Source organism: Drosophila guanche, unplaced genomic scaffold, assembly GCF_900245975.1.
Source record: "Drosophila guanche unplaced genomic scaffold, DGUA_6, whole genome shotgun sequence".
NCBI lineage: Eukaryota > Metazoa > Arthropoda > Insecta > Diptera > Drosophilidae > Drosophila > Drosophila guanche.
The window spans coordinates 6130821-6152816 of NW_022995749.1; the positions used below are offsets into that span (position 1 = coordinate 6130821).

General features: G+C 45.0%; 1 protein-coding gene across 2 annotated transcripts in view; it reads right to left on the reverse strand.

Moving 5' to 3' along the window:
• Positions 1-280: 280 nt before the first annotated feature.
• The window catches only part of LOC117585316 (hemicentin-1), a 60438-nt gene continuing 38722 nt past the window's right edge, over positions 281-21996 (reverse strand). The window contains exons 10-17 of one of the 2 annotated variants that reach the window (XM_034274747.1): positions 17904-18063; positions 16082-16290; positions 10979-11141; positions 5858-6079; positions 4183-4482; positions 3116-3297; positions 2543-2635; positions 281-1945 (exon numbers count right to left, since the gene is read on the reverse strand). In XM_034274747.1, coding sequence (XP_034130638.1) covers positions 1745-1945; positions 2543-2635; positions 3116-3297; positions 4183-4482; positions 5858-6079; positions 10979-11141; positions 16082-16290; positions 17904-18063 — 1530 coding nt within the window. In that variant the 3' untranslated portion in view covers positions 281-1744. Of the gene's footprint in view, positions 2636-3115; positions 3298-4182; positions 4483-5857; positions 6080-10978; positions 11142-16081; positions 16291-17903; positions 18064-21996 lie in introns of both variants that reach the window. The other variant, XM_034274746.1, reaches the window with a different exon arrangement.

Sequence of the window (21996 nt, forward strand, 5' to 3'; positions counted from 1 at the left end):
AAGGAGACAAAGAACAAAAGGAAATATACATAAATACATTTTTGATATATTACACTTATAAATGCAATTTACAAACAACAGTTTTTATATTTTATATTATTTTAGCTTTCTTTCACATTCCAACGAAATATTTATAGTCTTTTTTTTGTATTATTATTATTACTTTCTGGGAGTGGAGTCCATTGCTGAATGTGCCTGCTAATTTACATTCATTTTGCGGTTTGATTTTGTAAAATATACACACACCATTTATGTACCTATAAATTTGATTTACGATTTGTGTTCTTGTTGCTTTTGTCTATTTACACGATTTAATACTTGGTATTTCTCTCTCTCATTTTATGCACTAATCTAATTTGCAGCTAATTTGTGTCTGTGTCTGTCTGTGTGTGTTTGAGTGTATTGTTTTTAACCATTAGAGTCGAATAATGTAATTTATTTTCAATATAATTGCCAAGAATTTGTTGCGGCTCCTCCGCTGCCTTGATGCTTGAATGCCTGTGAGCTTTCCTCTGTATCTCTGTGTCTCTCTGTGTGTGTGTGTGTGTGTGTGTGTAAGTCTATTATTTAGTTAGTATTTATACTAGATTTATGCATTCTTTTGAGCCTAATTGCTAGAAATTGTTTGACCGACTACGTCCCACTCCTGACATTTACATTTACAAAACATTTACAAAATTGTAGCTGGAAAGTTCTCAGATCAGTTTGAATATATTTATGTTGATGTTCATATGTTGTGTGTGTGTGGAATGAACTGTTTGTTCATTTCGAGTACTTACTGTAAGGAAGGAACATTCTTCTGCTGCCTCACTGCCAGCTGCATCTGTCATCATTTTATTTGCACAAAAGTAAAGTTGAAGAAGCTGCTGCTAAACGAGAACCTGGACAGCCAGGGCGCACCTTTGACAGTCAATTTTGTGGTTGACTTTGACTTTCGTCAACAAAAGTGCATACAAAATAACTGTGCATCCCTCTAGAACGGGACTCGGCGGACAGCCACTCACATTCTTTTAGTGCCTTTGCATGCAAAGACAACAAACGACACGAAGTCCAAAAACGTTTCTTGCTTCTCTGCCGCTGCCGACAATAGCCGAGCAAATGTGCATGGAATGTACGCCGAACTTTTTTCTCTGTTCATTTCTCTGCCGCTACGTCCAATCTCTGTGCATAGGCCGAAGGCGCACGAAGCTTTAACGCTGCCCGTCGCCCGTCAGCGCTGCCCGAAATTTCTTTCTATGCATAACGACGCTGCCGATCTCTGCTCTTAAAACTCTGCTCTCTCTTTCTCGCGTTAAAGCTATCGCCCAGCAGCTTTGTGTTTTTTTTTCTTTCTTCTCTTTCTTTCGACAAATTTTTGTTGTGCTGTGCAATTTATTGTGTGGAATCGAAAATGAATTGCCATTAATTATGCGCTGCTCCGTTGTTACTCTTTTTCGTTAATCAATTTTGATTTATTTATATTGCTGTCTGTCTGCTGGTTTAATGCCACACATTAATATTATTGCGCTGCATTTTTCCAAAATAAATTATAAACTCTCTGACTCACTAGCCACAGTGTTTTCGGGCCTGCTCTTTCTGTTTCCTTTTCTTCTTTGGTTCAATTCAATTGCAGTTCTTGTAATTCAATTCGTTTTGGCAACGCTTAAGCCTAGACACAAACCACAAAGAGCTCAAGACTTAAACAACTATCATTTAGGGGGGGTTGGAGAGGAGTGGGAAAGGGGGCTATGGGGCTTACATCTGCTTAAACACAGCTCTCCTGCTGCGAATACATGAGCGGTGTGCGCACTGTGACTATCTCACGCGAATAGGACTTGCCACCCACACCAGAGAGTCCTGAGAGCGAGCTACTGGGACTGGCCACCGCTGCCGTCGTGGATGCCAGTCCGCTGCTGTTGCTCGAGACGAGCATCTGGCCATGGACCAGCTGCTGCTGCTGCTGTTGCTGGTGCTGCTGGTAGGATGGCGGCATGGGCATATTGCCAGCAGGATGATGATGCTGCTGTTGCAACTGTTGCTGCTGCTGCTGCTGTATCATTTGCATCATCGAAGCGGAGTTCTGGGGTGCCCCCTGCTGGTGCTGCTGCTGCTGCTGCTGTGGATGATGATTGTGTGGCAGAGTGTGATAGCCACCGGGATGGGAGGGTAGCGTATACATTTGCACCGTGCCCGGCGACACGGTTGATGGTGTGCCATGCGATCCCGGCGATGAGATGCACGGCGGAAAGGCGATGCCACCTCCAGTTGCAGTGTCCACCTGCATTTGCATCTGCCTGTCACTTCCGACTGTGGCGCCTCCTCCGCGTGTCTTGTATGCGTCGATCTGCGCGTATATCGTTGGCTCCTCAAAGTAATCGTAATCGTATGTGGGCGGCGGTGCGTGCTGATGCGGATGCTGCATGCCGCCCGCATTCGGTTTGTGACGCTGCAACGTCGCCGTTGCCGGAATGCTGGGCAACAGCTTGCGCATGCTGGAGCCATGCGGCAGAGTGCCGCCCAGAACGCCCTGTCCCTGTCCCTGTCCCTGCACCTGTCCCTGCACCTGCTGCTGTGTGGCACACGGTTGGCCCTTCTTGGCATTGCTGGTGGCAGGCAACTGATTCAGCGACAGCTCCGCATAGTGCAGCTCATCGTCCTGCGGGAGTGAAGAAAAAAGTGAAGATTTTTCGTGAATTGAATGATTGAAGATTTCAGGCCTAAAGTACAGTCGAAACTACTCGAGAAAACTGCCAGAAACTGAAAGATTCTGCCCAAGAATTTCCATTTGAAAAGCCACTTGAAAAGTTGACACAAAAATTGCACGTTATCCCCGAACTTTGAACCCTATCCGGGTGGGTGGGGCCCAAAGTGTCCCTGCCTGCCTGGGCCCAGGTAATCATTTAGTTAAGCAATAATCAAGGAGAAGATTTACCCCCAACCCAAAGCCGCTCCAAGAAAATCAAAGCATTTGTCATGGCAATGTTTTCCTTTTTCCTCTTTCAACTCCTGGCCACAGCGCGGGGCGCAAGAGTTCGTCATAGAGTAGTTCGACTGTAATTAAAACTTTTCGTGGCCGAAAACTTTTGATGATGACAGTTTTGCGCTGTCGACCCCCCAGACCATGCCCTGCTCTTACCTTGCTGCTCTGATAGGTGCCACTGTCGTTGGAGTTGTTGCCACTGGTGGAGGCGCCGCCGCCAACGTTGCCAGTGCCACCGGATGTTGAGCCTGGCTTGCAGCTGATTTCCACCTCGCTGGTTGTCGAAAGATGTCCCGATGGCGTTTGTGTTGCTGATTTTTGTTTATATTCACCATCCACTGGAAGAAGAAACGGAGACAGAGAGAGAGAGAGAGAGAGAGTGTGTGTAAGAGAGAGAGAGACAGAGCAACGACGAACGGTTGGTTGGTTCAAAAAGTTTGAGCTCCCATCCCCCTTTTCCCCCTTTCCCCCCTTCTTGTTGCTGTTGTTAAGTAGCTAGGGAAAAGTTTTGGCCGTTGGCCTCCGTCCGTCCCGCTCAAATCTTTTTGGTGATTTTCGGTAGCAAGTTTTCCATCTTCCTTTAGGTTCAATTTTGTTGGCATTACCCCCACTGCTTGTTCTTTTTTTTTTTTTGCTGGCCATGAAATTGCTTTACGTTTGGAAAATTGATTAAATTGTTGCGCTGCTGCTGCCTGCTTCTGTAGTTGAGCTTCGCTTCGGCTGCCGCTTGATTTCTTGATTGCCATTAATCAAGAACCAAAAAAGGAAGACGTAAAACGTGCAGTGAGTGAAATTTGCTGCTGCCTGCCTGCCCCCAGGTCTCAGCCCATCATGCCATCATTAAGATGAAGCCGCTTTAAGGCAAGCAGCAGGAGGAGCAGGAGCAGGAGCAGGACCTGCACTCGACTGCAGACACATGAGCAAACAAGCAGAGTGCGCCCTAACCGTTTGGCACGGAGGCATGACAGCAATTAGCTGTCATTTAAATATTTCAACACTGGCAAAACAGCAGCAATGCAGCACAAAAATGTGCAGCAGGGACAGTCCTTCAGGAGTGTGTGTGTGTGCATGTCCTGTGTGTTCCCTGTTTGTTTTGGGCCTGTCAAATGCATTTGCATAAAGGGTTGCCAGCAGCAGGAGCAGCCTTAAGCCAGGGTCCATAAATTGCAAACAGAAGTCGTCGCAGGGCCCAGACACATTCATCTTGAATGCCCCAAACTTACCCTCATTGTAGGGCACCACATCGGGATTCTTCTCATCGTACATCTCCTCCGAGTGACTCAATGGCAATGAGATTTTATCCTTAATTTGTAAATTGCCGGGACGTGAGAATTTCGCATTCGGATGTACAAATTTCTGCTGCTGCTGGTGCTTGTGCGAGCGCAGCTTCAGTGCGGCAATCGTGCCGATGCCAATGCAAACGATGGCCACCAGAATGCCCACAAAGATGCCAATGGAGAGGATCGGTGTGAGTTCAAAGTTATCCGGGCTCTGGGCGCTGCCTTTGTACGAGGTGAGGGCAACTGTAAGAGATAAATTATGGAGAAAAAAGAGGAAACTAGAGTATTATGTGTAGTATTATTGTGTGTAATAATCAACATAATGTAGCTTTAGGTTGCCATCCACAGGCGAACATGCTCGGGCAATGTGCTCGTCGAACATGAATCAACTTTTCCATATTCGCACGAACACCCGAAAGATCGAACAGGTTCTATGTCGCAGTAAAAACAAGTTCCGTCGAGCATGTTCGCCTGTGAATGGCCACCTTAACATTATGCTGAACATTCGCAGATAAAACTAACCTTAAGCTAACATACAAACTAACATAGCACTAGCGAACACATGCCTACTGCTCTCTGTTTTTTGCTCGCTCTCTGTTCAGCATTTATAAGCTCTCACTTCCTCCCTGCCTCTGTCTGCAATCAATGCCAATCAAATCCCTGTGTATTATTCCCAAAAGGCCAATACTTTTGGCATTAATTTTCAGCATTTATCCTTCTTGGTCAGGGCATTTAAACTTTGACTTTTTTTTTGCCAAAAGACAAATTTTATTCCATTTTACATTTCCATCTGGCCAGCTCTTCGCTTTCTCTGTGTCTTCTCATTGCTTTTCCACTGTCTTTCCCTCTGTCTTTCCTGCCTGCCCTTCCGCCTGTCCTGCCCTGCCCTGCTGCCTTCTGCCTGTCTGTTGTTTGCTTTGCACTTTTCTGTCCGTCTGTCTGTCCGTCTGTCTGTCCGTCTGTCTGTCCGTCTGTCTGCTGCCTTCTGCTGCGTCCTGTGACTTTATGAAAAATTGAAATGTCGGCTCAAGTTGTTTACACAAAATGTGACTCTGCTTCCACAACCTTTTCCGTCCAAGGAAAAGCAGCAGCAAAAGAAATACAAGAAAAAGGAAAATAAAACTCTTGTCTGCCTTCCTGCTGCCGCTTTGGCTAATTAGCATTACAATTTGCTTTCTTCCAAAACGTGGCAGAGATTCTCTACCCCTACCCCCACACACAAAAAAAAACCAATTCATTAATGCTAATCATTTCAGATTTCTTGCGCTACTTTTTGCTGTTTCTTTTTTTGCATAACATTTTTCTCTTTAATTTTTTTCGGTGCCTTTTCCTGCGCTACACTGCAGGCAGCGAGTAAAGTTTTGTGTCGCAGAATTTACAATTCATTGAGCAGTTTAGCGTAATTAAATTGCGAGGTGGCATAATAATCGTAAAGAGAGAAAAGAAACTGATACGGGGACAGCCGGACAGCAAAGTTATGCACTTTATGAGCGGGAGAACGGACCGAAATTATTAACATAAAATATTCATAAAAAGCAAAACGCACGCGCCGCACAGAATGCATTAAAAATTCATAGCAAAGCGGACTGGGTGGTACATGTTTTTCTTTGGCACTCACCCGTCTGCTTTTCAGCGGCCTTGAGGGTATAGCCATCGAGTGCCACCACCTCGCTGCGGCCACGTCCATTCACCGCATAGACATAGATCCGGAATAGACGACCCGCATCCAGGCCCGTCACTGCCAAAGCCGCAAACTTGGCACTGATGTTGGCCTGCAGCTGGCCGCTGTGCTGATCGTAGATCTCCATGAGGAACCACTGGCGCATGCCCCCATCGAAGCCTGCAAAGAGAAGAAAGAACAGAGCAGTGAGACACTCAGACACGCTGATTGCATAACTTGGCACGAACTGGGGATTATTTAGCATATTAACCGAGGATTTGTGGGGGGGTTTATTAAGTAGTTGCCCGGCATTGACTGTTTTGTCCTTTGTGTGGCTTTGCCTAGGGGCCGATTCCGATTCCGTTGACTGTTTTTTGTGCTCGGGGATTGGGGATTGAGCAAAGGTAAAGATTTATTTATGACTTGCTGCTGGCTTTCGACTTTGATAATATGGAATTACATTACGGACAAAAGTTATTGTGAAACAACTTTTTAAGCTCGCGATTTGACTGAATGGAAAGTGAAACAAGTTTTCGAAGATTCGAAGGAGCTTCAGAGGGGTGTCTTATGGCGTGTTTATTATCATTCATTCGATGAATTGTTTAATATGAAATGAATATGCAATGAACGCTGGATTTGTGGCAGGAAATGTGTCTGTAGCGGGTTAGATTTTAAGCAGAGATAACTTGTTCTTATTTATTTGTTGTGTTTGTTTTATTTTATTTATTTATTATTGTACGTATATATTTTTATATCTTTGGCACATTTGGGCTGACAGCAGCTCTTACAGAGTCACTGCGCTGTTAACAGCTTCCGTTAACAGTTGCCTGTTACCGCTGCGCTTTTCATTAACAGCCTTTGACCGCTGACGCTGTAACAGCACACTGTTATTGCTCTGGTGTTGCTTCATTCGCTTGCTGTTAACGCTCTCCGAGAGCTCTGAGAGATCGTTTACTAACAACTAATGCTTTTAAGAAATTAAGCGCACAGTAAAAGGTTCTCTTGACAACATTTAACTAAATATTGCCCTGCCTAAAAACCCTTCCTTAACCTATTCCTATTCCCCACATTAATTTCAAAGCTCTGCTCAAATTTCCAGCCTCCTTTCGCAACTTTCACCCAGCCCAAAAAACGCAACAAAAAAAAGAAACTACCAACAGCGTCATCAAGTGTTTAGGCACTACGACCCTTGCCCCGAGCCCATGAAGTACTCCACTCGTAATTGAAGTGCCTTTAACCCTTGACCTCACAGACCCAAAAAAAATACACAGACTGCCTGCCTGTGTGTGTGTGTGTTTAAAGTATTCTAAAGTTACATTTTAAATGCCATTTAATAACGCCACAAAGGAACTTCCACCCAGCACTCTCTCTAGGAGGTGGGCTGAAGAGGAATTCACTTTATTTTTGGGTATGGCTCGAGAGGAGAGCCGCAGCCTTATGCCAAAAAGCAGGCTAATATCCTGGCTGCTGACTGCTGACTGCTGGCTGCTCGCCTTTTGCTTAGCCTTTTTTGACTGCTCAAATGGCACTTCATTGTAGACACAAAAGCCGACTTAAAACACTTGCGAAAAATGTTTAAATATTTTGTAATAAAGGACGGGCAGGCGGCGGCGGCGGCGGCGGCGGCGGCCACTGAAAAGGTTTTTCCCTGCTTATGCCCCAAGTGGCGGCTGGAACTACTTGAGGCAGGACACTCCCCCATAGGAAGGAAGGGGGAAATTGTTGTGGGGGCAAATGTTTTATATGTTGGCTATGAATTTAGCCGTGGAGCTTCTTGCGTCACAAAGGAAAAAGGGGCCGCCCAGGAAATAGAGTGAAAAGAATGCGGCTTGGCCCTTTGCTTCAAAGGCTGCGCTCTCTCTCTCTTTCTCGTCATTGTTCGCAGTCCATTCTGCTTTCCCTTTATCCCTTTTTTAGGTGACTCTCTCTCTGTCTCCCTCTGTCTTGCTGTATTCCTATCGTTGGCGGCCATTTTGTGCGCACTTTAAAACGTTTAGCTAATGAAATTTTGCTCAACAACAGCAAAAAAAAAAAAAGAACTTCATTGTAATGGGTTAATTTTATTTACTCGTCTGCTACCAGCAGCGGCAGTGGCAACAATGGCAACAGCAACAGCAACAGCAACAGTGGAGTAAAAATAATAAAGCAACGGAAAGGAGCAGCAGCAGAGGGAAGAACCAGTGGAAAACCCCAGCGGAAAGTGGAGGAGAGTCTTAGGGCCAAGCAAAATGTTATAAACTGAAATTGTATTATATTAAACCGACGCTTGATGAGTTTGGTTAGTTGTTGTTTTCCACCGACCCAACAAGGGAGAGCGAGAGAGAAAACAGAGAGTAGCAGCAGCTACCGAAGTTGTCTTTAGCTTTCAGCCCAAGCGCCGCAGCCGCCCGCACATTGAATTCAATTCGAGTCCAGTGCGGGGGAGTTCTGGGCTCTCTGGCTCTGGCTCGGGGTTTTTGCAGTTTTTCAGTTTTGCAGTTTGAGTTCAGGCGACGGGGCCATGTCGAGTTGAGTTGGCCAAGAGTTGCGTGCTGGCTTATTAAAGTCGAAACGTGCACCGACCGCAGCACAGCTAAAGTTGAGTTATTATAAAAAAAAAATAAAGTAAACGCCGAGCGACTTAGACGAAGTGCAAGATACACTGGAAGATGTCTGAGATTTCTGAGGGGTTAAGGCAGAAAGTCCGTTCAGCTAACTTAGGGGTTAAGGGCGTTAACGAAAGTCTAAGGAAGTTTCTAAGATTCCGCTGAGACAGAAATAAATGCAACAAAAATTGCTGCAAAATTTGCTTCAGAAATGGATTGGAAATTGTTTTGGGACTTGCTTTTGCTTTGGGAAACTAATGATTGATTATAATTGAAATAATTTCTAAAGTATTCCAATTTAAGAGGCACCATTTCATACAGATATTTATAGTTTAAACATTTTTTGTATATATTTTTTAACGCTTCCTTTCTTGCACTGCAAACCTTTCCCTGCAGCCCGCAAACCCGCTCTAAAAAGAGTACAACAAACGACCAAACGGAACACTGACTGTGGGTGAGGCTGATGGCTACAACTAAAATGGAGAATGGCGTGGGCAGTGGGCGCACACTGTGTGTCTGTGTCTGTGTGGGGGGTGTGGCACATCAGCAGTCGTTTGCCTTAATGTAAAGTGCAATATAAAAAGTATCGCATTGTGCGCTCGCCCAACGCCGCTGCCACTGCCCCCGTTCCTGCCCCTGCTGCTGCTGCTGCTCTTGTGTTGTGCTTAAACAACTTGCGTTAAAGTTTTAATGATGCTGATGACTATGATAATAATGTGCAGCCACTAAATTAGCAGCCAGCGGGGGCGGCTGGTGCGGGTGCTACTGATGCGGTAATAAGGCGAACAATGCCAGAGAGCGGGAGACAGAGTGAGCGGTGGATAGGGCGGCAGCTTAAAGTCTGCCACACTGCACATTGCATACGTAATGTTGGCCATCGTATAGTTTTGGCCATCAAGTATACGCACTGGATACGTGGCAGAGGGAACATTAAAGTATAAAAAAGAAAGGGTTTTGGAGGGGATTTTAGAGTGGAAAATATTTCAATATTCCACCATTTCTAATGCATTTTCCAGGCTCTTTTTTTAGCACAAATTCTGTGCAATTTTTAAGCAATTTTTAAACACATTTAAGCCATCGGCCAGGAGCACTGCTTTCGGTTTACAGGGTTACCTTTCGCCACTGCTGGCGGCTGCCGTTTAATTTGATTACACAATAAGCAAACGCAATGTTGAACCGCAGCAGCAGCACCAGCGAGGGGGCTATCCAAGAGGCACTGTAAACCCACTTGAGACAAACATTTAGCAAAACAATTGGAGGCAGCAATTGCTGGAGCACATTTTGAGCGATTTAAAGCGACTACAGACGGCGAGGGTTAATGGAAATGACTTGATAGTAGACGGGGCATTGCCACAAGCAGTGAGCGGGCGAGAGCGCCCCCGCCATTAAGTATGCAGTTATTATGCGCTTTTTGTTGCACTTTGCAGGCAGCCGCCTCGTTATGCTGCACTTTGATTTGCCGGGGACTACTCTGCGACTCATTCTCTATCGCGTAGCAGCAGCACTCAAGGGCTGCATAAATGCATCATAAGCTGATGCCCTGCAATTTGCGAGGACATTTCTCGCTTCTCTCACTGTCTCACTCTCTTCCCGCGCGAACTTTGAACTGTGCTTCTTTCTGCTTTCTGCTCTGCTGCAATTTGTGTTGCTTGCTGGCTGCTGCTTGTTTTGCGCTTTGCTGGCATTTTTCTGTCTTTGCATTTTGCGCATAAAATATGCGAATTGAATTTGTATTTAAAGTTTTCACATCGCTTCTTGCCACTGACTACCCACTCTCCCACTCGAGAGTTATCCTTGGCTTTGGCTGTGCTCCTGTAGTCCCTGCATTCGCCTAGTTCCTTCTTTGGCAGCAACTTGCATAACAAGCCAAAACATTTTGTATGTACAAATTTGCGCTTAACTTTGCTGCCTCTCGAGCTCGTTCTCTCTCTCTCTCTCTCTCTGTCTTCCAGCTTTTACTTCCACTGGCAGTTGATCGCTTGCTGCTTTTATTTTATTTATTACTGGACTCAGAAATGTTTAAACTGGAAACTGAACTGCAAATTGTAGCAACATTATTTCTGCTGCTGCTGCTCCGTTCTGCTCTTTCCCTTCTAGTTGTATGCTTTCATTGCATTTTTATCTGTGTGTACTCTCTGTGTGGATAGACATTCTCGTAGATGCGCTGCCAAAGTGCACTTAAGTTGCTCATGTATTTTAAATGAGTCTGAAAAGCGTTGCAGGAAACTCAACGCAACATTTCTGCTTCATCCAGGAAAAAGGATGTGCCACTGCCCTCCTTCCCTCTTGACCATTGGCTCTCTCTCTCTGTCTCTCTCTCTCCCTCTCTGTGTTGCCTTTTTCGGCCATTGATTGGCTCATCAACAATTATTGGAACAAGAGCGCAACATAAAAAATACAACAAGCAAAAAAGAAAAGGGCCAACAAATTGCCAGGCAATTTGATGTACGACTGCCGCTCCATGGATCTGTGTGTATCTGTGTGGATAACTCACCTTCGATGCAGTAGACCTCCAGTGAGTCGGACGTCTGATTGACCACCGTACAGTTGGTGGGCGCTTCCGGTTTGCCAGCGGCTATCAAATGGAACACACAGGGCTCCTTCTGCTGACCCACATTGTTGTCCGCCCAGCACATGATGGTGCCAAAGTCCATTTCCTGCAACAACAAAAAGAAATCCAGAACAAGTCAGAAAAAGGTAGTTGAAACAGCAGTTTGAACAGGCGGCTCAATAGATGACCAGGTGTGAGGGGTTTCACTTCAGTTCATCAATCTGTCAAACGATTTGTGCGGTGGCAACAAACTGAAAAAGTTCTTGGTGGAGACTTTTCTTTAAATATTTATCTGCATCTTTTTTAAATAATAATTTCCCGCAGCCGAAAGGATAATGGAACTCAACAGCAAGGCTAAAGCATTTGCAGCTCTCTCAATCTTTCAATGGACATCTCTGGCAGAATGTAGGCACAAACATCAGCATGAACTTAATTCATTAAATCAATATCAGTGTCTTTTTTTTTGGGTGTCAAGAGTGCTGATTGATCGCCGCTGTCAATAAGTTTTTCATTAATATAATTTCATGTCAGGTCAATACGCTCAGTGGGGCAGCACTCCTCAGACCCACAGCGGAATGCTTTTAGCGCCCAAGAAGGCGGACAAATGGCAACGGCAGTAAAAACAAATGAAGCATTTTGTGTGTGTGGCCAAAGATACATACAAACATACATATCCCATGTAAGTAAGACAAACCATCGTGGCCGAAAAGGGAAACAATGTTAACATGGCTTTAATGCTACTGCCTCCCTCCCTCCGGCCGCTGTCTGTCCATATACATCCTGTGTATCCTGTCTATTTATGTGCTAAGTGGCCGCCTGCGGTCTGTCGCTCTATTGTTTGTCTCCTTGTCGTTTATTTGTTTGCATTTTGTCAAATGTTGTGCTAATGAAATCCGTCCAGCGAGCGGTCAAGTGCACACACCAAGATATAGAAATAGGGCAACACTTTTGGACACTCTCTGCAGATGGTTAGATACATTTCCATCTATAGTGCACCACAAACCTCTACCCATAATATGTATGTACCCTTCTGGTGTAGTGTGGCCTAAACATTCGCCACAATTGATTTGCTTTACGGAGGAGGCACACGTATCCTTTGTATCCTCTTTGTCGTTTGGCTTTACGGTTTGTTGCTGGCTTTGTTTCTGTTTCGGTTTCTGTTTCTGTTTCCCTGGCAAAGAATCAACGCACTTAATCAACTTCAGGCGACATGAACTCATTAAAAATTGAAATCACTTTCGGTGCAGAGCAAATGTCAACGCAAATTGCAGCTTATTTATCAGTCGGCACGCGTTTGCACCTCCCACTCGTTTGCTACTTGTGCTGGGTGCGCGGTTGTCATTTTAATTAGGGCAACAAGAGGAAAAACAGTGAAAAATTACACGCAGATGCAGGGATGCGGGGCAGATGGCGGAAAACGAGGAAAACAGGGATTTGGCTTTAAATTTTTTCTTTTAGAACGTTTTTTTTTTGAGGCGGAGGAAGAGACTTTAATCATGCGACGAAAAAGGAAAGCTTCAAAGTTGAAGCGCTGATTGATTTGCCTTTAAGTCAAAGTGTATCTAAGCCTACGCTTTCTTTGCTTGCTTCCCTGTCTGCTAATTAAAAGCCACATAACGTAGGAAAAACCTTTACAATTATCTAAATCCCTGCTCAAAGGTAACATTCCCGTCCCAACTGAACGTGTGGATGCCACTTTGAAGCGAACACTTGGGGCCAAAAGTATTTATGCAAATTTATGACAAATTTATGAAAATTAAAATATACTCCACTCCCCGCACTTCTGCCAGGTGGCTATGTCGGTGTGTCTGTGGCTGTGGGCTGTGTCTGTGTCGAGAGTGTGTTGTGGTTGTGTTCTTCTGGTTATTGTTGCTGCTGTGTGTAGAAGCGTTGGCACAAAGGCGTCAACATGGCAGCTGCCAACACTGTGCATCAACACCAACAAACAACGAGCGAGTGGGGAAATAGAGAGAGACAGGATATGGCAATATAATAATAGAGCTGCCAGGGCCACAAGGTACAGCAACACACACCAACACACACACACAACAGCAATGCATAGAATTGTAAGTAATAATCAATGTGGCAAAAAGCATAGCACACTTTTTGGGGCCACTGTGTTATGGTAAATGCTTTCTCTCACTCTCTCTCTCTCTCTCTTGTCAACAGCCGACAATTCTTGTGATCATTTTTGCCTGAAGCCGAGCACACCGAGAGCCTGCAAATTTATGCCCATCTATTTATTATGATTATTTTATTTTGTTTATATTGTTTTAATGTCGCAGCAGCAGCAGCAGCCAGAAAAGGGTAAATATTGTTGCAGTTGTCAAGCGTAGCAGCAGTAGAAACACAAACAAAGTCCATAAAATATGAGAAATATACTCGGGTATACACAAACACACAAAAATCTGTGCATATGCTGGCCAAGAATCTAAAGTTTTGGGGACAGCTCTGACAAGACATTGCATTCTCTGCTGCAAAAATGTTATTATTTATGCATTTTAATTAAAAATTTAAACGTTTAAACCAGCGAGGTGCATGGAGGGAGGCACTGAAATATGTGCGAAATACTTGGAGAAGTTTATGTTTATGTCAGCAGCGGAAATTGTTTGACTTAACATGTGACCATTGCCGAAAAGGCATTATTCTTATGGTTTCTGAACCAAAATGATTTGGGATTTGAATTGAAAATGTGAAAGTAAATAAGTGAATAAATGTGTGAATAAAATAAAGTATAAGAGAAACACAATTGAGAAATAAAATAAACTTATTAAATCTTCTCATCTAAGCGGGAAAAGGAGAGAAAAATGTCAGTGCACAAAACAAAACTAATGAGAGCTTGACTCTGTTGACACACACACAAGCCAGCCAAAAATTGGGCAACGAATGGCAAGGGCAAGGCAAAATGGAGGAAAAAACCGCCCCAAAAGGAGCAAAGGACCGAGCTGCGATGTTTGAGCTGCGGTTGCGGAAACCGGAAACAGCATATATGACAACAGAACGGATGGGATTCTTCATATTCAATTGAGCTAAATGATTTATGTGTCTGTGTGTGCATCCAATCAGTTCTCCTTGTCGTCATCGTCATCGTCATCGGAGTGTTTGTGAACGGAACTCATTTGAATTCCGTTTGACTGGGGCTTGCGTTCGTTCGTTCCTTTGACCGCTGTAATGTGAGCCTCTGTGCAGCTGTAGCTGTCGTCGCCAGTTTGATTAGTTCCCCCCCCAGCCACAGGAACAACAACAAAAAAACAGGCAATAGGAGGGAAATAAAAGCAGCAGAAGAAGCCGCAACATTTTAAACTGGGTCAGCAAAATGGAAAAAAAGGAACCAGAGAAATAGAGAAATAAAGAGAGAGAGAGAGAGAGGGGGAGAGAAGTCTAACCAAAAACCCAAACCTAAACCCCATCTGGGGTGCAATGCAACTTGGACAACTGTGTTGAGTGCCTCTCTCGCTGGTTGTTGCCTCGTGACTGCCTGCCTCCATGTACAGCATCAACTCGCAGTCGTTGCAGCTCTTTTGGGGCAGCCATGTTGGCTTACAAGCGACACAGACACAGACACAGACACACTCCCCGTTCCCGACCCAGTTGCAGTCCCAAAAAGACTTAACACGTTTGTGGTCAGTTGCTGAAAATGTTGTAGGTGGCGAGGCAGCAGCTACAAATGAAGGCCCCAAATGAAAGATCTGCTCTAGTGGCTTTGGAACGAATCAGTGGACAGGTTTTGGACAGCATTGAAACATTGAATCGGATTTGTGTGGCAAAAAGCAGTTGCAGGGTTTGGATTGCAGAATACAGATATTAAAATGTGGTCACAGATAGTCTCACAATTATGCCGAATATTAAGCGAATGTCTGCCGACTAAAACTGGTATGAAAATGCCCAGGAAAAGCCATTGAATGTCGCTTCCTGGTATGCTCCTTTGCTCCTTTGCTTTTCTCCTGCCATAACACAAAACACTGGGCTTCAATTTCGTAGAATGGCTTCTTAATTTGATCACCGACGAGTAGGAGTATCAGCAGCAGCAGACTCTTGCCATTTGCAGTTTCCCATTGGACTTTGTTTTGGCAGAACATAAAAGTTTAAGCACCCAAACAAAAAAAATAGGAGAAGGAGCAGCAGACCTGACTGTGTCTCCGTCTCTTGGCAGATGATGATGATGATGGCCATCACGAGTAGCGAATATACAGACGCTATTTGTATGTGTTTGCGTGGCTTTGCGGATGCAAAAACTGCACAAAAATTGCCACACACACTGCTGGCAGTGGCTGAGTGCACAGCCTCATTGATGGCCAATTTGCTTGGCCAATTGCCGGGGAGGAGCGTCCAAAGTTGCAATCTCAATGGACATTTTTGGCTATTAATGTGTGCCAGAGAAAATGCAGAGAGAGAGCGACAGGCAATGAGGCAGATACTCATCGTCCTTTATCGGCTTGATTTGCTCGTATTAAAGTCAATGGCAAATGCCATTTACTGCCCAATAATTTTCACTGGCTTTCTCTTGCTCCACTCTCCATTTATTTTCTACAACCTTTGACATTTTGTGCTGTCGTTCGACGATGATGATGATGTGGCAGGCTGCTTGCATGGCATCGGATTTTTTAATTAGAAAGCAGCGCTAATAGAATTTTTAATTAAAATTGCTTGACTGCTGGCACACGCCTCTCTCTCGCTCTCACTCTATGTTGCTGTTGTCTCCGTCTAACAGGGGGGAAGCATTGTTTTTTGTACTCACTGACAACATGACACGCACGCGGGCCAAACCAGCGACCATGTTGCCGCCTATTAATTAAAGTTTTTGCTATTCAATAGCACACACAAAAATGTGTCTGCCTGCCCAAATGTCAAATGTGTCAATAACAATTTCCACATTAAAACGAGCGACCAGCCAAATATGAAATGAAAAATTCATCAGGCAGCAGCCACACCACAAAATGTCGCGGTGTGTTTAGCATTCAACGAAAAAGGTAAAAGGAAGTCGTAGCTGTGACATTTGCTTGAAATGCTTCGCCTGCTTCTTCCTTTATCCTTTCTTGGACTTACCTTCACTGGTGTATAGGTGAGTGTCGAACCCTGCGCCGAGTGTGGACGGAAGCCGCTCTGTGGCATATCGAAGGTTTCGGCTGTGTTGTTGAAGGACCACTTGAAGTTCTCCGGCGGCGGAAAGGCATCCACTTCGCACACAATTTCAGCGGCCTCATTGCGCGCCACGCCATAGATTTTCTTTTGATCGGGCCGGCAAATTGGTTTATCTGCAAAAGGAGGAGAGAGGCAAAGTCTGTTAGCAAAAGTTTCCTTGATGTTTGTAGTGCATTTTGCTGTTGCAGCAGCAGCAGCAGCAGCAGCTCAGGGAGTGGGAGTGGGAGAATAATCAATAATCGCATCAGTGGAGCCCGAAGGATTGGGCATTGAGCGGCTTCTTTCTTTTTTGCATGCCTTTCCACTGGCATCATCTTCTAAGTGGAAAACTTTGCCCTCAGTGTGTGTGTGTGTGTGTGCGGAATTTTTGGGACTCGGGCTTTTTGCCTTTCTTGTTGCCCATTCAAGCAGCTAACTAAACAGAGGAAACCCAAAGCAACAACAGCAAGGAAAATGCACAGAAAATGTGTACCAGAGTAGGACTAGGGATAGAGCTGGAGGCTGTGTGGGTTAGTGCATTGCTGGATGAGGCCCCGCCCCGTCCCACCGTTAAGTAAAACAAAAACTTTCCTAAAAGTTTCAGCAACGAAAGCTGTGGCCAAAGTAAAATTCAATTTTCTAATCCTTTGCGCCAGTCAAATGAAAATGTTTCAACTGCCGCTGGCCCCCTGCTGCAGGTTGAATTTATTGTGTGCCGCATTCTGATGACAACTGTCGATATTTTGCTGGGCCAACCCACAGCTGCACGGCGGAAGGAGCGGGCGCCGCACACAGTGTGTGATGGCTGTGAGAGTTTTGTGGCCAAAGCGGAAGTTGTGCTTAAAACAAAAGCCAAAACAGAGCAGCAACAAGCAAAAAAAAACACAGAGAAAAGTACAAGTGATAGACGGGAAATGGCACCGGAAAAGGCAAAGCACAAGGCAGCGGGACAACAGCAGGAGGCATGCAGCCAGCAGACGAAGATGAATGTGGGGTGGGGCTGTGCCCTCTGCCCTACCCCACGACCGTGCTAAATTGCTCGCAAAAGGGCAAACTAATTAACCAAACTTTTGGCCTCGTTTCGGCCTCCTGCCTCGGTGCTCGGACAAGCACAAATTGAGCAGAAGATTTGCGGTTTTTGCACCATCAGAAAAGGTCTGCCAGCAAAGGACATAGATTGCCCTTTGGTATGCCCTTCCCACTGGCTCCAGTTCGAGATGTTTGGTGGCACTGCAGTGTCCCCAGAAGGGACACTCAACATACACAAAAGAGAAGCCGAACGGGTTTCGAGGGACACAATAATGGGGCGCATACGCAATAAAACTGCAAGAGGCCACCGCTCGCTGGTTTGGCATCCGTTCTCGTAGTCCTCGTAGTCGCTCTCATCGCTGGCCAGCCACACTCGAACACTCAATAATGCTCGTTTTTGTGTGTCAAAGGTTCACTCGAGAAACCAAACAGCAGGAGGACTAGCTACGAGTGGGCGTGCTTTGAATGGCAATCCACGATTCGATTTTCCATTTAAGCGTCCGATTTAAGCAGTCCGAACCCGCAGCCGTTTGTTAATGGCCCTAAAAGCGAGCGAGAAGGAGCGCTGCAGCTGGGTTTTATATTTTTTGATGTGTCACACAATACCAGCGCACCGCACACCAAATCCAATCGACATCGTGTGGGCGGTCACAAATCAACATATTCACAGAGCAAACAAACCCTAACCCATGCTGTATGTGGTCCCCGGCATACTTACACATCACTTTCAGCTCGACAACATTTGAATCGCCATCGCCCTCGACATTCGAGGCCGTGCAGGTGTAATTCCCCGCCTGATGTCGGGTCACTCCCTGGAGGGCCAAGTCGCCGCTGCTGACGATGACACCCGCTCGCTGATTGTGCTGAATGATTTGATGCTGCAAATAGGAAATGCAAAATGAGGCATCAGCATTAATTCGCATTTAAAACGCTTATAATTAGACAAAAAAGGGAGCGACATACAGAGAGAGAGAGAGAGAGAGAGAAAGGAAAGGTTTTAAGCCCTCTAATCAGCTTCATAGGGAGCTGAAGTGAATGCACTGTGCGCTCTACGCCAAAAGGTTCACTTAATTAGCGCTAGTTAAGCATATTAAGTATTCTGCACAAAAGGGCACAAAGACTGAGAGAGGGTGATGCACGCTTTGAGCTGCTTTCGAGGACAATGCCAAAGCTCCTTTCAACCCATTCACACAAGTTTTTCCCTGCAGTTTTCCCTGTAGTTTTCTTTCTGTATTGTTGAGATGCCGTTTTGCTAGCTGCTTAAAAGATAATCATAATATTATGCAATTATTAAGCAATTAAAATAGCAAGCGGGAAGTCGAAAAAGGTACCACAAATAACCTCAAACCTAGCTCAAATTTATGCACTTAAAACTCTCTTTTCTGGGTGGGTTTCTTGCCATTTCTGTTTCAACTTTCTCGAAGACTTTGGGCACTACCATTGCCTGCTTTAAAAGCCATTCGCTTTCGCTTACTTTCTTTTTACCCCAAGTAAGCAATTCTCAGCCGCAAGGTCACACATTTTTGTGGCACCTTCTATGCGTAGCACTCATAAATGTGCACACATGAGTGAACGGCAGCTTCATTAGAGAGTCGCCAGCTACGTGTTTGGCATCTTTGAGTGTGCCTGGCAAATCAGCCAATATTTACTTTAAGTTTCCCACGACTACCAGCCATGGCGAATCTCTCACACCCCACCAAATACTTGTAGAGGCAGTGCTTGACCTTCTTCTGGGCCACTTTCGCTTGCTCTCATTTTGAAATAATGCTACGACCGCCCTCCAGCTCGATGCTGCTGCTGCTCCTCGTTCGTCGGCTTGCCTTTTGGCTTTTTGTAGCCTTTTTCTCCCCACTGGGCCTAACGCCCCGACACTCGACAACATTTTGACGCATTTCCCCAGAGCCTTGTGCCATTTAGCAGCAAAACAAATTCGCACTTTGCCCACAGAAAACAACAACAGCAGAGAGGAGTGTGGGATGAGGCAACAATAAAAGCATTCAAATAAATAGAAATAGAAATGGAAATAAAAATGTGAACGGACAAAAGTCAGAGCCAGAACAAAGCCTTCGATGACCTTAGCATAAAAACGAGTGCGAAAAACACTCGTAGACAGTGCAGCCAGTGCACACTGTACAGTGCACACTCTCAGTGCGATGTGTGTAAATAGAAACAAAGCAGCACGAGAGCATCTGTGAACTCTGAACTCTCATCAGATGTGGGCCAGAGCAGCGGGTAGGTGCAGGCGAAGGAGTCTCCTCCTGGCGGTATATCCCGTCTTTTGTTTGGCTGCCACTGCTAGCTGTGTGTCCTTTCCATTATATGGATGTCAACAATTATATAGCTGGATAGACAGTGGCTGAGACAGCCACGAAGCACAGGCTGTGTGGCACTGGAATTCCTGACCCCAAACCATATTTGTATTTGAGTGACATTCGGGCCATTCAATACGCAATCAGACAATGATTGATATGCCCCATTGTTGGTTGGACAACGAAATTGATGGCACAGAGACAGACACAGCCCACAGATACGGAGAATACGTGTGCAGCAGGGGGTTATACATACTCCACTTGTACTCCGCTTTCCCGCATATTTGCATTACACTCTAAAAATTTTTAAAGACCTACTTAAAGCGCCCCAAAGTAGAGCACACACCCCCCCCCAGGGCCTAGCTCGGCCCACAAACCCATTACAGCCTCTATTCCCCTGGGGTTTTCGGGGGCTTAAATGGCCAAAAAAGGAGCAAGGCGGAAAGAGAGAGCTGCTCCTGGGGGCTCAGCGACCTTGTTGTCATAAAACAAATAAAAATGTCGCCAGGCGCATACGACACAAAAAGTAAACAAAGTTCAAGGTTGTGGGAGACAATAAAATACCTAAAACAAAATGAAGAGAGGCAAAAAAAATGAAGGAAAAATAATGTTGGTTAGGTAAGAAACACACAAAAAAAAAGGCTCGAGTCTGTTTCCAAATAGTTTGGGGGCACATCCGCTGCAGCTTTTCCGCCACGCTGGCTCATTGTCCCTGGGTTCTGGCACCTTTACCAGCCGCAATCCTCTCTGTCTCCCTGCCCCACGTTGATGATGTCTGCACAACCCTTTGGGGCACAACCCCTCAATGCTAATGGCGCATTTTATGCGTTGCCATTTCTGTTTGTCTGTCTCCTTGTCTGACATGTTTGCTCGTCCACCGGCAGGCAGGCAGGCAGGCAGGCAGAGCCACTCCTCTCTGAAGAGCTTGCCCATGCCACTGCCTATCCGCCTTGCTTCCTGCCTGCCCTGCCACTTGTGATAGTCTGTCATTGATGTTGGTTTCGACTATAAATACCCAATTAGTGTTGGTAATTTATCTGATGGCTTTGACTGATTGAGGTGGATTTGGTTTATACTCCAGTCCCGTGCCATTTTCGTTTTTGTTTCATTTCCCTTTGCCAGTCCGTTTTGGGCCACGTTTTGTGTGCGTTAAGGTTGAGTTTTGGCTTGCCCAATAAAGATTTAAAATTCATACAAATGAGACACAAAATATCGTAAAAGATTTTAGTTTAAGTGCAGAAAATAGCCCTAAAAATACCTTTTAATTAATAGTCACATAATCTATAAAATAAATCTTTGAAATTTGACTTCAACAAGAGAAAATAAATTGAAATTAAATCTTCTACTGTACAATTTTGATTTTTAAACGCACAATTATCGATTGGTTGTTAATTTTCAACATTCAGAGATGGAAAAAATCAACAAAAGGTTGCGAGAAATTAATTAAATATGTATTAATCAATAGATATATCTATTTAAGTAGCTTTTTTGTGCGTTAAACTTCTAGTTATGCCCTGTCCTAGGGCTTGCTTCACAGTTTTGCCCCAAAGCCTATGCCTAAGCATATTTCAACTCAAGCAAGTTGGCTTTTCTTCTCTAGAGAAACTTCCAAAGACGTTTCCATTGACTTGAGTTTTCTAATCAAATTTTCTGGTTATGTTTTCTGCCATTTACTGCGGTTGCTGTGTGTGCTGCATGTGTGTGGGTTGAATAACTTTTACTGGCAGTAAGAATTGACTTGAAGCTCGAACTCCCCAGTTGCGCTGGCAACGTTTTACCATCAAAGTTTCTTCGTCTTCCTCTTCGTCCTGGTCTTCGTTTGTTGCCTTCCACTTTCTTCACTGTTTCTTGTTGCTGTTAATGAGCATGCAAAAGTTTTCCACACACACACACACGTGCAGCATGAAACTTTATCCCCCACTATGGGTGCCTGTGTGCGCAAGTTTAATAAAACTAATTGTTAATTTAATTTGCCAGCTCGTCGTTAATTGTCAGCATGTATAATTGAATAATAACACAGAGAAGTGACAAGGTCTCCCTTTGCAGAAGCCAACTCAGCCTAGTGGCACCCTTTCTTGACTGGGAATCGATGCCATCTGGTGGCGGGCGGGATGGGTTCTAGTTCCCTCTAATGGAAATACAAAAATTAATTTAATTGTGAACCGAATGCCAAATGCAAGCAAGTTTATTTTAATTTGATTGGACTTTTAATTGCATTTTTGGCAGCTGCAGTTGCCGCTCCTGCACCGCCCCACCGTTTTTCCCAATTAACAATTGACTTTTCATGAAGGCCGCCGCCCCCCTGCCACACTGCTTTGACCTGGCTTCGTCTTGACTTGGCTTCACTTTTGCTTGTGGCCAAAAGACATTTGCAATTTTGCGCCTTAGCCTTGAACTCATTACGCATACGCCACACATGTGTGTTGCTTGCCACTTGGTCTGTCTGTCTAAGCCTGTACCTGCCACACACTGCCACACACTCTCTGCCATTCTTTGCGCTGC